This window comes from Melanostigma gelatinosum (genome assembly GCF_949748355.1).
Source record: "Melanostigma gelatinosum genome assembly, chromosome: 19".
Taxonomy (NCBI): domain Eukaryota; kingdom Metazoa; phylum Chordata; class Actinopteri; order Perciformes; family Zoarcidae; genus Melanostigma; species Melanostigma gelatinosum.
Window position 1 is genome coordinate 10,467,032 of NC_136652.1, and position 20,798 is coordinate 10,487,829.

The 20,798-nt window shown below is 41.5% G+C and overlaps 1 protein-coding gene across 1 annotated transcript in view; it reads left to right on the forward strand.

The window, feature by feature from the left end:
* Positions 1-5,480: 5,480 nt before the first annotated feature.
* The window catches only part of LOC306793574 (regulator of G-protein signaling 6-like), a gene marked incomplete at its 5' end in the record, with an annotated part of 55,992 nt that continues 40,674 nt past the window's right edge, over positions 5,481-20,798 (forward strand). Inside the window, one exon of the mRNA XM_079291230.1 lies at positions 5,481-5,705. Coding sequence (XP_079147356.1) covers positions 5,481-5,705 — 225 coding nt within the window. The remainder of the gene's footprint in view (positions 5,706-20,798) is intronic.

Here is a 20,798-nt window from a genome sequence, read left to right on the forward strand (position 1 = left end):
AATTTGAATTTCAAAATTGTCATTGAAGAGGACTATGCTCAACATGTCATGAAGATCCTTGTCATCCATGGAAATGCAACACAGAAAGGCTTCACTGCTGACAATGTCAGAGGGAAAAGAGGTTCTTGATGACTGTCAAAGTGTGGCAAAGGCTTGTCTTCTGCTCATGGGCTTCATCTGTGTATCTAAGTGTTGTCAAGCAATACCTATCGTTTCCAATTAAAAGTGTTTGTTAAATGACTAAGCGTTTGTGTCCTTAAATTTGTTCTTGGCAGCACTGATTTAGAAATGTTTTGTCTGGCAATGCCAACCAGATTATATATGTTGGTGTTGGTGTGTGTCTGTCAGCAGTGACCTCTTTCACAGTTCACAAGTAAAGCTGCTGCAGTTTAAAAGAAGATGTTTCATGTTTTGTAGAAGCCTTATGTTAAGACAATTTTATTAAATAACAGTAGCGCAGTTTAGAAAATGCAACAGTCATATTTGAATAGTTGTGTAGAGAAATAGTAGATAAAAGATATATTGTGTAAATATTACTTAATATTTCTCAACAGAAAAAGTAAAGAAAAGCTAGTTAAATATACATGAAACACCTAATTGATTTTTACTGGGGTTTTGTAATTAGATCCAAAGGTAGCCTGAGTAAAGATTACTATAAAAGGCTAAGTCCAAAATATGCAAGTAAAAGTTACTTGCATATTTTGGATAAAAAACAATTCTTACTAGTAAGTCAACTTAACTTGAGAATATCTGAGTAAAAATGACTCACAATTTCTGCGTGCAAATTGTTACCTAGCTTTTTTCAAGTAAATGTTACGTATTTTTATTTTTTTCAGTGTTGGTTGATCATATCGGATAGCAACATGTGGCCTGGTTGTGTTTAATGGGGGGGGGGAACTTCATCCTTTCCATGGGACTGGAATTCAGAATGCGATCACCCAACGTGATTGATGGACCTCACTAATGCTCTTTGGCTCAATGGGGACCAAATCCCTGCAGACAGCCTCCAAACCCTGCTGGAGGGAGTGGAACCAGGAGAGCGGAGGCTGGCATAGCAACCAACCAATGTGCATGGCTTTGGAATGAGATGTTTAACAACCACAGTACATTACAACACCAAAACAGCACTTTGTTAGTACACTTTTGGTGTTGTAGTGTTTATATACTGTCACTTGTACCTCTGCAGTGTGCAGGGAGTCTGGTTTGTCCATAGCGCAGCAGAGTGAACGGATCTGTGAGAAGCCTTGATTTCATTTTGTGAACATTAGAATAACAAAATGTCAATCAATGGAGCTCTCTTTGGTGTCACACATCACTGTTTTGGATTGTTTTTTGCTTGTTCCTTTTTGTTTGTTGCACCAGAACGTTGCCTCCTTGTGCATAAAAGATGGCCGCCTGCTGGATTGATGGTGTCACTCTGGAATGCTCTGCCTGCAACTCTACGCCTCGCAGATACTGTGAATACTTTTAAGAACCAGCTCAAAACCCACCTTTTTAGGCTGGCGTTTGAGTAAAACCCATGTCCTAGACCTGCTCTTAAAATATGTTTTACATTTTTATTTTATTTTTTATAATGTTTTTAAATAATCTTTTATTTTATTTTATTATTTTTTATTTTTCTCTGTGTATGTCATTTATTGACCCTTGGGTCACATTGTGCTTTTAAATGTCTGCTCTGTTAAGCACTGTGATGTTATGTCTGTGAAAAGCGCTATATAAATAAATTTCATTCATTCATTCATTCATTTATTTTACTACCACCCCTCAGCCTAAAACATCCAGACATCCTCATCCAGTCTCCCCTGCAGCGTAGAGGATGGGTGGTTCGAAAAAACTCCGGGTGTGTGTTGCGTTGTGGAGGGTCCACAGGGAAACAGCGAGAAGTCTCAATCTGCTTCTGCTTCCTGTCATCACAGCATGTGGTGAGGAGAAAGAAGCTCGAAGAGTAATCTGGTTCATTTAGAATAATAATGAGACATTCATAAGAATAAACACTTGTCTCTGTTTCAGTCGTCACTTGATTGCCTAAAATTGTGCGTAAATTGGATTATTTCTGGTAAAATCAGTGCAGTATAGTGAAGCATCGCCGTGTTCTCTCTCGTTTACCTGCCGTGTCCATACCAACAGACTGGCTGCAGCTCTCAGAGGAAAAATACCACACTTAGAGTTCCCTCTAGCTGTGTCTTTCTTCTTAAGGCAGAAGAGTAAAACAGTGAGTTGCACAATGATGAAGGCATCCGGCAAAACGTTTGTGCTAGTTACTCATGCATTTCAAAAGAATAAAACGACACAGCAAATGTGAAAATACTTTTTTTTTACTCTTACCAACCAGTCAAGCAGTCGTTGATCTGGTGTGTTTGCAACAAGTGTTTAACGACAATTACAGACACTCAAGAAGAATACTCGACACGCTGATTGAAAGTGCAGAAACAGCACATAGTTTCAAGTCAAGAATCTTTTGATTTTGCCCTAAAGTCAATACTCAGTTGGCGTGAAGAGAGTCATAGAAAAATGTTGATTATAATTAAAACTTAATTTCCTTTTTTTCATACTTTTTACACACCACAGGCTGTTAAAACCTGTTTCATTGTTTGCCCTATTCACCTTCCCAAGTGAACATCTGGGATCTTTATGTATCCTCACGTTCATCTATTTTTAGAAAGACGGATTAGATGTGTTTGTGTGTTCCTGTCAAGGGGACCACACCTTTCTTTAGCAGTTAGGGCGACTACAGCGTCTCAAACTGATTGAAGAGGCCCCTCTGAATCGCTAAGTCACTGAGTGATTTAGGCTGATCAGACGGTCCTATTCAACCTGAACATTTCATTTTTTTACGCAAAATCAAGAGTCGCCAGCGTGTGGTCTACATGTGGAGCAGGCTGGAGCAATGGGCCACTGAACTTGAGCATTACTGGGAAACGAATCTGGCATTTCTTTTCATTCTGAGTTGGAATACCCGTTAAGCAGATGGTGCACCAATAACGAAGACGCATGTTGAAAGCTATTGATTCAGAATCGCACACTTGCTGCATGTTGTTGTGCTCACATATACGGCCCTCTGAGGCTCAAACAAGCACACTCTGTATGTATGTTTTCTAACAGCTGGCTGATGAGAGTATTGATCTAAAGAGCCAGTTTACACCGAGCTAAATGCCTGTGCCAATAGCAAAGACTCTCTCTCTCTCTCTCTCTCTCTCTCTCTCTCTCTCTCTCTCTCTCTCTCTCTCTCTCTCTCTGTCTATCACGGACACACACACACACACACACAGACACACACAGACAGAGCACATTATTTTTGCAGCCTTCAAAAAGGTCAATACTGATTATGTCATGTGCAACTGATGTAAACTCCAATAATACGAGAAATACGAGTGTTCACTTTGTCTCTTAGAATTAGCTGGCAAACTTGTAACTTCCTCTAAAGTCAGACGTGCATTGTTGTCATTTTATGATGTTTGTTTTCAGATTAAATGAACAACGTGTTAATTTGTGAGCTTCAGGCAGTCTGATGATCTTTGCACTGAGCCAGGCTAGCTGTTTGCTTTCTTTCCAAGAGTTACATGAGAGGATTATTACCACGCTCATGTCTTTAAAGTAGGTGTAGCATAAAGACGGGAAACAAGGACAAACAGCTGGCATAGCTCTGTCCAAATGTAATTTGCCACCAGCACCTCTAATGCTCACTAATTAACAGCAAAACAAGTTCTGCTTTTAATTCTAGGCCAGATGCTGCTGTGCTGTTCCCCCCTGTTGCTAGTCTTTGTGCTAAGCTGCCGGTGGCTTGATATTTGTTCTACTGCGGTTCCCCACCGGGTTAATTACCGAAAAAATACTTTGTCAAAATTTTGTAAGGAATACAGTATACACACAGAATTGACTGTTGTATTTGAGGGTTATACCTCACTTCATGGTGACTTTCCAGATTGTTTGTGCAGTATTTTATTTCTTTATTATCAGGTGTCCTTCTTAGGTTTTGTGACATGTCATATGTCTGGAATTTCCTGCGTATTTGGACGTGAGAACTACAACCGTGAACTGCATTTCCCATGAGCACCTGCACGGCAATGCGCAGCTGTGGTCTAGTTGATGTCATTAAATGCTCTGGGATTCCTTTTGTCAAACTTTTGCAGATGAAGGTCCAGAGAAGCCTGCAGAGCTTTACCTCCTCTACGTTTGACTGTGTTGACCTTCCTGCACTGCTGCTGTTCATTGGGAGTGTGTTGATCTAAAAGTGATTTACTTCAACCTGCCTGGAAACAAGAGAGCAGGCTGTGTACCACCCAGAGGGTAGGGAGGAAGCTTTTACAACTCATTTAATCATAAACGTCTGATTATAAATGTATCCAACTTCTTCAAATGCTGTTTCCTGGGATACAGCAGATTGCCAGAAAATCGAAATCCTTGTTTTGTTCCTCATTTGTTTGCACAAAGGAAGTTTCCGGCATTAAACTAAGGCTTGTTTTTTCTTGTGTGGTTTGCAATCAACCAAACCGTTTGGATTGGCATCTTTTCAGTGCCAAACCTGATATATTTCTCTCACCAACTACTCTATTCTACTCTCCTCTCTTCTTCCTGCTCTTCTTTTTCTCACTTCGTCTCAGCTCATCGGTCCTCAGGTGTCAATATTTTGACAGCTTACAGTCCGTCAGAAAAGAGCCAATAGGCCTGAGTTATTGGAGGCCAGTTGTGTGTGTGTGCGCGCGTGTGCACGCGCAGGATGGGGGCCATGTTGTTGTACTGGTGTTTCTGTTGATTGTTATTCTGTATTGTTATAATGAAGTGAGATAGACATTTTTGTGCTTCCTTAATCAGAAATGTAAATCCACAGTTTTGTTTCTCGACGTTGCGAGCGCCTCAACAAGCCATGATCCATGTATCTGAGATCTCCTTTTTTAACTCTATCATGTATTGAATTATTTGTCATTTAAGTATAAATTTAGAAAACTTGTAAAAGTTAAGTTAAAATGCACAGTTATTCATGAGTCACTATCTATAATGGAAAATAAGCTCGTCATGTTCCTCTTACGTCTCAGAGATTGTTAGGATCAAGAAAGAAGCCGCAGGGACAAGATGATGTCTTCACGATGTCATCATGTTGAACAAAAGTTCAACATGATGACATCTATTGTCCTGTAACTTCAATCTCATGTGACAGCAAAGCGGGAGGAGTATCAGGGTACAGATAACACAGAAAACCAGGACAATATATGATGCCTCTCATATTATCCATCCTGTGCCTGCTGACAGAAGATGAGAAAAAAAAGATGAGGGATGGCAGACCAGCGTTGAGTTGTAATTCCTCTCTCTCTCTCTCTCTCTCTCTCTCTCTCTCTCTCTCTCTCCCTCTCTCTCTCTCTCACCATACAGCAGCTTCAAGACACTGAGAGAGCATCAAAGACATAAAGGAGGAAGAGAAAGACTCACGCTGATAAAGAAGAGAGGATAACTCGACACAGAAGACTGAAAGCGAGACTTTAGTGATGGCTGAGGCACAGCAGCAGCAGCAGCAGCAGCAGCCGGAGGAGGAAGAGGAGCAGGAGGAGGAGGAGCAACAGAGCCCTGTGGAGGCGAGCGAGACTGATGAAGGGTCTGAGGAGCCGCAGAAGAGTGTCCACAAGACCCCGACCCGACCTCTACTGTCCATGAGGTCCATGAGCATCGTGGACCCGGACGACGACTCCCCCAACATGATCGTCTACAGAAAGGTAAGAGCAAAATATACGAACGCTGTTTTTGTTTTAAAGAGTTTTTTGTTCTTATTGATGAATCTGTATAGTTTGGGATTCCGTGGTCCTGCTGAGAGTTTGAGTCTGGAATATTTTTGGCCTCACCGACCTGTTCACGGTCACTCTCACTTTATTTTTGAACCAAATGTGAATCAAACTTTGGTAGCTATAATGATACATTTGAGTGCAAGGTTTTCCTTTTTGAAGAGCGAACTAATATCAATATTAAATGGGATGATACAAATCTATTCTCACTCTGAGTTGAGTCAGTTGTGTCATGGTGCTGCAGATAAACACACAACTTAAACGAGAACAATGAATACAAACTGATTTTGTTGTTGTTGTTGTTCTGGATTAAACTGAGGTGAAACTTTTAAAGGGTTTCTAGATATAGTATGGAGTGAAAAACAGATTTCAAAACAAAGCTAACATGTTCTCTTGGTCAGCAAAGGGCAACGTATTACATTTTTTGGGAAAGCAGGGTTTATTTAGAGATAATGAACAATAGCAGCGGTTCGCAAGACTCGACCTGAGCCGGGCTCAGGCACGCAACATTTCTGGCTTATTGCCTACCAGAAGGAAAAAAAACTACAAGACACCAGCTCCTCCGCGCCAGATCTGTGGCTTCTTTTCACATCACAGTTAATTTGGCAATGATGAATGAGTGTTTAGAAATGCCACACAGAACTAATGGACCTGGTATTCTGTTCCTGTTTTTGTAAGCATCCAGCCTGCTGAGAGGCTGTTTTGTGTCTGACCTCGAACCTCATTGTGTAAAAGTAAGGGTTGTTATGGAGCAAAAGGAGGAGTGTACAAAGAAACAATGGGTTGAGAGCAAATGCAATAAACTCGGAGAAGAACAAGGAAGAGAAAAAAGAGAATTGTGTAAAAAATGTAAAGAGAGATGAAAGTCTGAATCGGTAATCTAGTCTACTGACTAGTAGATTACATTTTTACCACATTACACAGGCAGAGATCTCAGCGTATCTGCAAGCACATGGCTACTACATGCAGTGAAAGGCTACTTCAGAAGAATAACCGCAGCTGAGATGTGATGCGATATCACTCGCGTGTGTTACAGTTCAGTCCCCTCAGGAGAAAGCGGTTGTGGGGTCACGATTTACGATGTTGAAAGCATCGCATCTGTTTCGCTTCGTGTCGGGTTTCAGCGTCAATAAATCGTCTAGTGGAGCCGGAGCCGGGGATCGAACCGCCGATCATCTGATTTGAAGAACGGCCCTGCTCTCCACTTAGCCACTTATACTTATAATAAAGCCTTTAAACACAGACCATTGTGAGTCCATATTAACATTTAGTTTTACTTATTCCACGAATGCATTTCCCATGAAATAATTAAACATTCAGCCTCTCCACATAATGTAATACTATTGGTCGTAAACCGACCGACTGATTCACAACATTTGTTATTACACGAAAGGTTACTTTCTGATGAAATATGTATGTCCTGGACTGCATTTGCATTCGTCTTTCTGGACGAGTAATCAATGAGCCACAAGCACGGGGGGGGGGAGGAAAAATGCAAATCGTGCCCCCGTTTACGAACCTCTGGGACGCAAAGTTTCAAGCTCAACTTTAAGCTGCTGCAGGATCAGTTTTAGTGCTTTGAGGGATACATTAAGGCGGAACATGAGAGCTGATAGTCGGTGCTTGAAGAGTAATTAGGATGAGAAGTGATGCCTCTGGCAATCCGACCGCCAATCTGCTGGAAAGATGATGTACAACTTTACCCTTTCTTCCTCCTCCTCTTCTTCCTTCCATTTATTATTTTTAATGAATATGTCTGTCTGTTTTGTCTCAGAATTACACAAAATATAATGGACTATAGACTGTTTCCATTCCTCTCTGTATCATTCTGTATCATTTTGTCCTATTCTATTATATAGTACTCTATTCTGTTTTACAATTTTTTTCATCTTATTCTGTTTCTATTCCTCTGTCTTATTCATTTTTTTTCATTTTGTCTTATTCTATTCTTCGTCATTCTATTCTGTCGAGTTCTATTCTATCTTGTTTATCTGAGATAAGGGAGAACTCGGAGTGAGTCATACATCTACACAGCCGAGCTGCATACAGTACAGGTTTGTGTTTATCACACTCTCGCCACCAGTTTATATTTTTAATTGTCAGCATCCAATCTAACCTTTTCACCAGCATGTGTTCAAACCTGTCAGCCAGCATCTGCTCAGAAATTGTGTGTGTGTGTGTGTGTGTGTGTACAGCCCTATTGCATCTTTTTTCATTATCCTCTGGTCTCACCAGTATGATAATAGTAGCTGTTGAACTGCAGGCCTGTTTACTTAGCAAGCTGTTTATACACCTGTTCCCATATTCCTCTGAGCTGCTGGAACGTGACCGCAAAGGGAGCTCAGACCACGGCGAGACTTGTTGTTGGATGCTGCCCTTGCAGCGGGGGGGTTCAATGCTGCACAAACCTGAGTGCCTTAAAGAACATTCTCAGCAGAGCTTTTAGCAAACTAACGTCTGTGAAAAATACTCTTTTCTCACCGATCTTTGAAGAGAAACCGAGCTTAAGTACTATATTTCTTGTTGTTGGATCCTCAATTCCCACCGGCTGTGTGCAGTGTGTGTGTGCGCTCATTTGTTTTTGTCGTTTTCATGTTGCAAAATGCCCCGACAAATGTCAAGAACCCTTCAAAGTAGTCCGAAGGAACAAAAGGGAAGCTCTATGTATGAATGCGTATTTTCAGGTACATATTGTTTTTCATGTCCGCTGCCCGTCCTCTGAAGTCTACAGAGTGACTTTGAAGGGATCCCTTTCAGAGCAAAAGTAACTTCTGATGTGAAACATACCTGCGAATAAGAATCCCAATATAAAGGACAAACTACATGAGAAAACATAAATTGTATAAAGGATATTTCGTAAGTGCTCTGTGCAGCATTGGAAACAATTCAGTGTGATTTAATGTTACAATTTAGACTTTATTTAATACTTGTATTGTTCAGTGTTAACATGAAACGCAGGCTGCACAAGGTGATGACTTATTGTATGCCTTTGAGCTTCTCATCCCCTTTACGAACCATAAAATTCCAGTCATGTCTCATCACTGCGATCCGGCGCATATTTATTAGGCAATTTCACGTGGCAAAGATATTCATTGGCAAGCAAGAACATGAATCATAGCTCGCTGAACTCCCTACACAGCTTTCTGCTGAACTCTGATGGCATCAGTATCCAAGCAGATACTGCGGTTCAAGATTGCTAATTTGATCACGGAGGAATATCTTTATTTTTAGCAGGAAATGGATGAACAGATTTTCATTCTTGGAGCTTGCTTCATTGCCTGCTGGAGATTTTTCTTTCAAAAAAAATGTCTGGTGTGCAGTTGATTTTCAGTAAAAATGATGTGGAGCTGCATAAAAAAGAAATACATGAATGAATTCAATGACACTTGGAAGTGAAATCTCCCACACTCTTATAATGTGGCAACTATAAAGCACAGTGTGTGCGCATTACCTTAAATAAAGGTGGAAATGTTTTATTATTGGTCATACAGTTGACTCCTTGTACGACTCAGCTGTTGCCGTGTGGTGTACTTATATCTACGCTGTGATAAGAGTGTGTGGATGAAGCAGAGTTGTCATTTAGTGGCTGGCTGGTCAGCTACCCAGTTTGCCAATTTCACAATGCTTTCATGCTTCAGAAAATGAGTCAAACAGCGGCGGGCTGGGTCTAAGTGGTCACTCCCTGACAGTAGGAGACGACTGAGCTGCCGATCGCTCTCCTAACTGGTCTCACAGCAGCAGGGAGGGAGGCGGAGGTACCACGAGGTGCGCTAGCTCATCGTCTCATTTGTGTTCTGATAAAAAAGTTAATTCATCAAATTCAGCGGTAGCAAACGGGCCACAAGTTCAAAGTCACTAAAACGGGAAAAGCAAATGTCGTTTTGACCAATGAAGTGACACATAAATGGTAGGCTTCCTGTGATTGGTTGGAATGGTGTTCATACAAGAAATGAACCACTGCATAGTTCACTTTGCAGCAAACCCTTTTGGTTTGGTCCGCACCAAAGTTGGAGTCCGGCGTTCACACCAACCTAAACAAACTAAACACGGGTAAAGACTCCAGGGTTTTGGTTCAAGCAGACTTAACAAGGCTGCTGTGAACGGGCCCTGACAGTTGTTTTTTTGTACTTTTACACATATTATAAGATATGTGATATGTGTGTGTGTGTGTGTGTGTGTGGTGTGGATGCTGCTTGTCACTTAGTGAATGACTAAGTGAATCTAATCACAGTGCAGCCGCCTGCAGATATCTGAGGAGAGCTCATCACAACAGAGCAGGTAGAGCAGCAGGCTAATCAAATCAAGGTGATGGGGAGACGCTAATTGGGGGAGGATGATCACACGCTCTTTTATCTTGCTGTTTTTCACGCAGATCTTTGCTCTAAATTTGGTGATGTCTTCCTGAAATATGAACATACATTGTTGGGCAATGGTGACTGCTTTAGGAACTGATGGTTTTAAGTGAACTTGTTACAACAAGTCATCCAAATAGGTTTACTGTTTGCATTTAAATGCAAAAAAAAATCATAATTTTAACATCGTGTGAACATAACCTTTAAAAAAGGTCAACTTTATTGGAAACATCTTCTATATACATACGGGTACATACATGCAATTGCACCTCTGCATTTAACCCATCCGAGGCAGTTAAGGAGCAATGGGCTGCTGTAAAGTGCCCGAGGAGTAACTTGGGTGTTCACGGTCTTGCTCGAGGGCACTTCGGCATGCGGACAGTAGAAAGTGTGGACCAACAGTTCCCTGTTTACACGTTCACATACATTTTGGAGCATGAGCATCAAGATTCATTTGGAGGTTTGTTTCTAGTGACCAGTCATAAAGCATTCTATATGAATTGTTCAATGAATCAAAGCTTCTTCAATAATGCTGTTTACATTCATTTCTGCTTGTCCTCTGGTGCATTCATATGCTGAGACTTGCGTCTGTTATGCTGACTGTTATAAACTCAAACCTGGCAGCAGTGTGCAAGCAACATTGTGAGAACTTGGACTTAAACACGGTTGTTCTTGAGCTCATGAGCACCTTAACATTCTGTTTACAGAGAGTTTGAATCTCTCTTAACAGAGACAATTAGAATCCACCACATTTTTGTATAATTAATCCCCAGAGATTGAATTCTTGGTAGTTCATTAAAAGTAATGCATGAGTTAAGGACACAGAGAGGGTCTGGCCAGTGTTTACTGCAGAATTTGTTGATGGCAGTGAAAAAGTGTCAGCAGTCCTTCTTTGGGGGAGTATTCCCCGGGCCTGCAGAAATAATGACATCCTGAGTCCCCACTGAGTTCCCGTATCACTCGGTTCTAATCCAAACTAATCCTCCTCAGTGTACCCTTACAGCTGCACTCATTCAATGTGGTAATTCTGATTCTGAATGAGTAACTGGCACAATGTTTGATGTTTTAACAAATCCAAGACACAGCATGTTGTTTAATCCTTGGTAAAGTCAGATTTAAACCGATGGGACTTGGTCCTTCGTTGCTTGCCAGTGATTAAAGAAATGGATTAGAGAATAAGACAGAGGCTAAGCATTAGAATACCAGTGGTTTTAGTGATAAATGCAAGCTGCTGAGAGCTGCTGTTGTCGGTTTATGTCCAAATATCAAAGCACCAGAGGCCAAAAGGGAACATGAGCAACTTTACAAGCAGATGCACTTGAGTCTGATCTGAAGCGGTTTTCAGAGTTCCTTGTAAGCTCTTTCACTTGTTTACCCCTATCTGACAGCAAACAGCCACTTGGTCTCTTGAGGTCTATTGAGGCATCAATGTATGTGTCATGCTCTGGTTGTGTCAGACAGCAGGTGTCAGAGGAACCCACCTGGCCATGCTTCTCTGTCAACACTTCAGATGTTCATATGAATCTAAAGTGACTGCAACCAATCTGCGTTTCCCAATTTGCAAGCGTGTAACACACACACACACGCACGCGCGCACACACACACACACACAGTAGTGTGTCTGACAGCAGACTGGTAAATTATCTTGGCTGTTTGTAGATTGACACTGATAATATGCACTACAAGTTGATAAATATTTCTGGGATGGATGAAGGTGGACCGTACCCGAGTACATTAACTTAAAGGGCCAGTGTGTAGGATTTAGGGGATCTATGAGCAGAAATGGAAGATATTATTTTCATTGATCCTTAAACTAAGAATCATGTTTCTGTGAGCCCTTGGTCCTCTTAACGGAATCCGCCATGTTGCATCGGCAGTTTTCTACAGTAGCCCAGAACGGACAAACCAAACACTGGCTCTAGAGGTTTTTTTGTGTTAAGGTCAACTAGTTTCAAGTCTTCCTCAACACAGCATGATGTTAATTTAAGTAAATGATGGTCTTATTTAGAGTGATATAACCGATAAAGCAGGGGTGTGCTTTAGGACGTGGTTATGTTTTGATTGACAGGTCGATACCACAGCGCTGTCCGTTTAAGGAGTTGTCTGTGTTTTTGTCTGGCAACTTTTTAACCCTTTCACAGTGTTTCCTGTTTGTGAAAGTTCATTGTAACCCTTTTGCTCGCCTAAAAATGTCTTGTCCAAAGCCAAGATGGATGGCAACGACCTTAATGCTGAGCTCATCAAATTACTGAATATCATCTAATGTTGAATATTTCATCAGAAAAACAAATATTGGTGAAATGTCCAAAATACCTTTTTTTTAAGTTCATCAAACTACATCAATAAGCAACTAAACATTGTTGCATTAGTATAAGCAATCTGCACAGGTAATGTTTCTGCATAGGGAGTACTTTTGATTACAATACACGACATATATTTTGTAAATAATACTTCTACAATTTAGCTTGAACAGGATGTTGAATGCAGGACTTTTAATGTATTTTTTCACCAGTGGGTACTGCGTAGGAAAGATCTCGGTACTTATTCAACTGCTCCCGAAAATACTACTATGTCATACACCTTTGGCACAATGTTTTCACGATGTGACAGTAGCATTTTGCATACTATGATACCATATATATTTGAACTCCAACCCTTTTTACTATTTCACAGAAAAATGTCATGTTAAGTTTTATATTGGTGCTATATTTACAGTTTCAAACAGTCCCCCTGTGTGATTGTGTTTTCTTGTATGTGAGATATATTCATGATGCAGATGGTGACTCACAGCAAATAATGCGCATGTGCAAAAATAACTGAATAAGTGAGCAGTTTCGTTGTTTTGTAGCAGCATGATTTTTTTCCTGCTTTCTACACAGTGGTCTTGGCCCGAGAGCAAATTGTTTATCCCTAATTAATCTCACCGATATTCATGGTGTAATAGGGATTACCATTTGTTTTGTTCGGGAAACAATCACGCTGGCGTTTCCTGGGTTGTAATCAGACGTAGTGCAACCTCCTCCTGCTTGTCAAATCGTGGCAGAAATTACAAAAGGACTGCACATCAAAGGACTACAACTGCACAAAGAACATTTCAGCTTGAACACACATTCACACACAGCGCACACATCCTCCCCACACTCGGACACAACTACCAAACGGGGAGCGTGAGAAAGAGAAGCAGCAGAATTCTACAAAGTGGAGGCGAATATATTCAGAGAGGTGTTAATATTTTGATGGTAGTTCGAGCTCAGCAGTAAATAAATACACCTGCAGCCATTATTGTGCTAATGCACTGTAGAGCTGCTTCAGCCCAATGTGGTGACACCTGCTCTGTTCATTCGAAGCAGCCCACCAAGCAGACAGCACCAAAATAAAGAGGCAGCACAAAGCTATTCTCTCTCATCGTCCTCCAGCTGGGACGGGGTGGTCCTGACAGAGGCGCCGAAATATTAAATATGTTTCAAATAAATGATGAAAGCTTTACATGCAGTCGCTGAACATCAATTGATCATCCCCACATTCATTCTGAGGCATTGTTAGAAATATTCGAAACAAATAGTGATAAAAACCTCTTCCTGCCTATTTTTACACTTCAACTTCTTATTTCGAGGGAAATCTGCTGGATTTCTCTGCAACATAAAGTTTGTGTTGAGTAGTGTATAGTGCCAGTTGTGTCAGCAGATTGCTTGGCCTCCAGTAGTTGTACTGTATGCAAAACCCCCAGAACAGAGTCATAGTATCTTAAATATGCCCCCTGTTTTTTTTACGAACAAGTGAACTAATGCTAATGCAGAATACTCACAAGTCAGTGGCCCACGGTTAGTAGGCTACATTGGCAGCCGCACAAGTTACCAGAATGCTACTTGCAGCACGAGGCTGTGTGCTGCTGCAGACGGACCCAACATGAAGCTAACGCTGAATGGATCCAGGCCAGTGTTTTGTGTTGGGTGAAGTGTGTGAGATATATTGGGGCTTTACTCAAGTGTCTGAGAGAGCTCGGGGAACAGCAGGAGATGAGGTATAGCAGAGGTTTGCGGCGCCAAGAAGCAGGTTATGACTAATGAATGTGAACTTTTGTTAGGCACGCCCATGTAGCCCAGGTCCATTAGAGACCTTGGAGGGACGCACAGAAAAGAAACACACTTAACTGATGGATGATACGGGATATGTTGACATTGAGCATTTTTACAGATACGTCATATATATTCCGATGGCAGTGAACAGTTTGTGTAGGAAACATAATATCCCCCCCCCCCCATCTCTCTCTACTGCATTTGTCTCTTATTGTACAATTGTGTCTCGGTGTTGGCAGAGAATAATACCTCAGTGAAGTGAGAAGTAGGCCAGACTTTGCCTCAGCTCCACTGGGAACAGAGCCAAAAGAAACTCAGCAGCTCAGTGCACGTGGAGGTATTGGGGTTAAAACAGATCTCTAGCCTCATCTCAAATGTGACCGAGCTAGATAAAGACGGGGAGGGTTAAAGGGGATATACTGTATGTGTGAATGAACTTGTTACATCAAATGGTAATGGTATTATTCTGTTCTTACTGCTCCCTGCTGAGGAAAAACAGAATATCCACTTAAATAGCAACGGGCATGGCAAATAGTCCCTCCAATGGGAATCGTACATGGTCAATGTGACTACTATTGATTTGTGGACTACAGTTTTGAAACCTCGACTTAGGCTTTTTTGGCCGTCACCATCTTGTTTTTGGAACCAAAAGTGACACGAGTGGGTGGAGCTAAATAAAAACGTGGGATAAAATATTTTTTTACCAAATGCGACCAAAACGTTTCAATTAACTTTTCAGATCAGGAGGTTGCCGCCTGCTGCAGTCACATTACATTGTAATATTCCTGTCGTGGCAGTTGAAGTGCGTGTAGAGGAGGTGGCATCGGGTTGTGAAGCTTGACTGGCCTAACCTGACCTGATACAATCAAGCAGCCGAGGTCCCTGTGACCTCTCTGATGAAAACGAATGATGAAGGAGGTTTATAAGAGAAGCTGCATGGTTTGTGGTGAACCAGTCATAAAGTATTTGTCTTAATGTTGGGAGCCCTCACGTCCGTAGCAGAGCATCAAAGCCGAATACTCCTGCGTCGTTGTATGCAACAAAGTATGTTTGTACAAGCAAGTACTGCAACTTGTGAGTGACATCGCCTCTTTACTTCTTTTCTGATCACCTTTGTCCATCACACAAGTTGGGAGTCTGCTTTGCAAAAAGTCCACCATCTTTGAAAATAGTTTTTTCTGTTGGCCTGTATGAGATATTTAAATAAATGATATGTATGATTTAACACAGAAGAGAAGAATGTGAATGATGCCTAAATTGGAAAACCAGAACTGGCTGTCAATAACGTTGAAAATAAAGGCCAACATCAGCCTGAAGAGGCATGTTAGTTATTCTCTCTGAGCTCCTGTGTATTTGAGTTCATGTGAAACAGTGCAGGTTAAGTTTTTATACATGCTGTTCTATTTGTTTTACTTCCTAACACACACACACACACACACAAGCTGCCACAATCCTCTCTCCACAAGCTCTGTTGGTTGATGAACGCATTGGCAGAGACCGACGCCAACCCTCTCTCACTCAGCGACGGAAGGTTATAGTGTGTTTGATGGCTTTCATTTCATTTCGTTCCCCTCGGTTGGATTGCGATGCTGACCTTCTGCTCAAGTCGTGGTGAGATTGCTTGCGTTACCTGAGATGGGGGGGGGGGGGATCACTCTCTGTATGGCAGGCTTAATTTAAAAACTATTTTTTCAATCCTTGTCCTCCAGTCTACATTCAATTGTCCTGGATTCACACCTGACAATGTTCACATTAATATTTTTCTCGACACTATTCTCGACACAACTGGCACTGGCACTATACACTACTCAACACAATTTTCTCGACACTATTAGATAATCACACACGATAACAAAGTGTTATCTTCACGGTCCATTTGAACAATGTTCCAATCCGAGCTGTCGCATGCCTGCTTCTCTGGTTAAGAGTAATTCTATTATTCTCTCAGTTCAGTGATGCGACAGTGCGGAAAATGTATTATTTTAACTTCATACATTTAGAAAAGGCCATTATGCAAGTAAAGCAACAACTTCCTGTTTATGCTAAACTGAAATGAGCAATGAAATGAAAACATGCAACATTTATTTGAGGTGCAAAATCATATTTTGAGGCTTGTCAAAGGTTACTTCAGAGCAGCTCACAGCAAAGTTTGCAGTGATTAATGCCATTCATTTATCCAAACTGGCCAACTCCTTTCTAACAAAACTGAATTTCAATGTAGCCTCAAACGGAACTGGCTCTGCAGAAAAACACCGAAAAAAGATTGGTCCTTTGACAGTTTTCCAAATTTCCTCAAGCGAATAAAAAAAGTCGAGGCTAATAAAGAGCTGGTGAGTGAGAGTAAGAACCTCCAGAATCCTCATGTACACACACTATAAACTGTCTGAATAAGAACGCAGTGCAGAGAAAGCTTTACCCAGTTGATTATCTTTGTCATAATACTGTCAGTCAACATTTTAATGTACTTAAATGGAAGTGAGATTATTTTAACTGTCATGCAAACGGAGCTCTCCTCCTCCTCTCCTCGTCTTTATCTCCTCCTGTCGTCGCACCAGTATCTCTTCAAGCCTCCACACGTCAGCTTAGTGCTTCAGGCTGCGTCGTGCCCACCACAGTGAGTCAGCAGAGCAGGGACACGGTGGGGTGATACAGCAAGGGTGGATCTCATTTATTCATCTTATTTCGGAGGATGTCCTCACAATGACTTTGCAGCTGTTCAGCCACATGTCAGTAAGAGATGAAACCGGTCGATGATTTTAGACGAAATATTTGGCTTCGGGGATATCGTTCAATAAATGTGAAAAAAAACAGACATAGGTCTGTAATGGCTTGCACTGGGTCTTAGTGATGAGTCAAATTGCAGTGTGTTTAGTGATGGGAGTCAGATGATGTAATCAGCTGTTTGGGCTGTAAGGTGTGTTCAATACAGCATCCCCACAAGCCACGTTTTTAATCTTCTCCATCTTGTTTTGTTTTTAAAATTTTAACAAGTTGGTCACCCCAGTTTCCTCCCCCCCCCCCCCCCCCCAATAGTCTGGTATCAAATTATTAAACAGCATGCGTTGTTTGTTTTCAAATGCGTATGAATGCTACGAGGATGTACCCCGCTGAATCTTCTAACTGCTGCAATGTGACAACTTGTTTGTCAGTAAGCTCATTTCCATTCAGTTTGATTTGCATTTTTTATTTGCAAATGAAAAGAAATGCCAGAAATTTGAGATGTATTGGCTGAGATGGAAAAGTTGGAGTATAAATAAAATGCAACAGACCTTATCATACAGACTGATCATAATCATAGATGTGTTTCCCAAAGCCAGAGGAAACTTCTTCGACGGGCCTCTCATTTTCTCCCCCTTTTTTAAGCATTCATTCATCTTTAAAACCTTATATATTGTTATATATATTGTTGATTTACATTTTATTTCATATATCTTTTTAATTCTATTTGTAATTTAGCTAATAATAATAATAGAGTATTACAGTTGCAAAATATGTTTTGATAATGCCTTTATAACATTGTAAATCACATCTTGACAGCAGCACAATGTGACATCTTGTCAGCGAAATAATGAGTATTCAAAGCAGCACTGTTAAGAAATGTACACTGCTTTAGGTGAAACACTGACAACACGACCAACTGTTTGAAGTGCTGCTGTTGGTTGAAAGCTGCATTTGAACTGTACTTTGTTCAGGCTGTCTGAATCCAGTCCAAACCTTCGTGCCATAACAGATCAATAGGTTCACAGAGAAGACGAGACACTCTACAAAATATGATCGCAAACCATCTGGATAGCTCGCCGTGCTTGCAGTAGTTAAATAGAAGATATCACGGATGACAGAGACCGAGAGAGGCGGGGTGCAACTTGACAGAAAAACAATAAGACCAATACACATAATATATAGCTCACCCACCTGTGGATGGGGAGGTTGCTGCAGCAACCTCAGCACCCCTCCTTCCTCTGACATTTCTCATGTAGAATCTCCTCAGGACCAGCTGTGCCTTTATAGACACGACGCATCAATCAACTGTGGTCAGTGAAAACTTTCCTCAATTACTTTTCACTCATGCAGCAACTGTTATCAGCGTAATTATTATCTCTCTATTGTACTTGATTATTTATTTTGGGGAGTTGAAGGGTGCGTGATGGGGGGGCCGGTGTGGAGCGATGAGGAGAGTGTCATGTTCCTCAAATCAATACATGAAATATTTATATTATACATTGTTTTCCACTGTTTGAGGTTTGACTGGAGCTCTTTTGTCATTTTGTTGTGCCGTCTTTTTCCGCTATGGTTTCATGAATTAGCATTTTATTTTTTCCAATTGTCTGGAAATTCAGTCAAAATGTGTGCTGCAGTAGTTTGGGAACATAATGCAATGATTAGAATGGAGGACAAGAGAAAGAGAAGGGTGGGACAAAATAAATTGACAGAAATGAATGAAATGAGAAGAGGACAGTGTGAACCTATTTGTCACAGTCAGCTGAATGGGCAATCACAAAGAAGCTGTGGTATCACGTCATGGTGCCAGAATAACAGACGTGACGAGGGAGCGTTTGGAGAACAGCTCAGCGACAACTGAGTCTGATGATGAATCGAAAGACCGGGATCCAGATAAATCTGTCAGGATAAGTAGACAACAGCTTTTTTCCCCACATGGCATTCCCGTTAATGCCAAAAAGAGAAGATGAAGGAGGTGTTTACACAATCCAGATGAGTATAGATTTCATAGATCCCTGCTTCTTTGCCTCGTCTATCAATAGAGCCCATTAAGACGAAGACATCCAGCCATCCATCAAAGAAGTTTCCTGCTCTATCAGACCATCGGGCTGATCTGTTATGACGTGACGCTTGTTCAGTTATATGAACCCAGTCTCTCTTTATGTCTCTCTCTCTCTCTCTCTCTTTCTCTCCATTTCAATAATTTTTCTCTTTACAGATCCATCCCTCTCTCTTTTTCCCTTACAAATCACATACACACACACAGATGACGCAACAATTTCCTTAATTCACCACCTGTGTAATCTTTTGTTCTTCGTCTTCTTTCCCTCGAAGCCTTCAGGCAAACTGCTGTTGCTTTGTATTCGTCCTTTGAGGAAGTTCCTGCTTAAAGGCAACATTTTGTAAAACAATCACATGAATGCGAGTACCTGCTCTTTGTCCCGAAACCGAAACATTTCAGTGTTGTTTCTTTCCTGCTGAGCCTTTCTTCCTCCTGCCTTCAGTGGCTTCCAGATCTTCTCTCTTCAAAGTTTTGAGCAGCTCGCTCTCTAGGATGCATTGATCCGGGAGATTGGCCTGTGCCAGTAGGTGTTAATATTTCATAAGGTTGAGGTGATGCAGGGCTTTAGATGGTTAGACTGACATACAGAGTGATCAATATCCATCCGGGATGAGCTGTAATCAAGAGTGTTGGGTGGAGAGAGCTGATAGATGCAATCAGTAGGACGTGATTAGTGGAGACGCTTCAATGTCTTTGGCTCTCTCGAGGCTGGGAGCAGAGAACAGTGCCGAAGGAAAGTGTGGCATATAGGTATACATCACCAAAGCATCCCAGGTATAGCAGGAAAGCACAAGGACACTTTTTTTGTTCCCTCTTTATTTATAAACCTGGAAGCTTTATCGCTCTGCAGATATTCCACCCTGCAATTGACCAACACTAAGTCCCGCCCACGCGGAAACTTCCGGTTCTGAAAAGTGAAGCCAATGCGGAAGTGTCTGAAACGTGCGTTCTTTAAAGCATAATGAATTGTCATGTATTTTTTTTCATTTTTGGCTTAGTCTGAAAAAGCTCTGTAGTACACTTTGCTCTTAATTAACATGTCACATCATCCACCACCCACCACCTTATTATCCATAGGAAGAGTTGCCCTCATTACATTCAATCTCATCATCTCTCCTCCCGTGATGAATTCATCATGCGTCTATTCCTTGAGACATTAACTAAAGAGGAACCATTGCAGACATGGCTTCGTGCTCTTCAAACCCCTGCAAGGCATGGCAGGGTCCGCGGTAAGCAGACTCATCTGGGGAATTAGCTCGGAGAGAATCAATGGTGAATAAAGGGTGAATCCGTTCAGCTTTTCACCACAATTGACACATGTTCTTGACAAATTAACCGTATCAGATTGTTACACCTTCCAACATCGCTTGCGTGTGGGGAAAAGGTTGCATGCTTGTGAAGATGGCATGCATATATAGGTGTTTGGATGGGAGTGTGACTGTGTGCGTGTGTGCATGCTTTAAAATGCCTTTTCTTGTGGCAATGATACACTTGTCATTTTCTTTTAAGCACGGCCTGAATGTCTTGCTGTAGTGAGACTGTCATTTCCCTGTTGCCCACCAGAGTTGCGCCCTCCCATCCTGCTCCGAGCCACCGCCAGAGAAAGACGCATTAACATCCCAATAAGAAGGTCTGGTTCATTGTGACTGATAACATTTGAGAACCACAAGCTCATGTCCACCCACCTGCCTCATTTTTAAAACCACCTCCCTTGTCGCAGTCATTCCTCTCCCTCGGAGAGAGAATTCTTTCAAGTCCAGAAGAAATGCTGGTTGTCGGAGAGGTGAGGAGACACGCCCGAGGGAGTCGAATACAATGC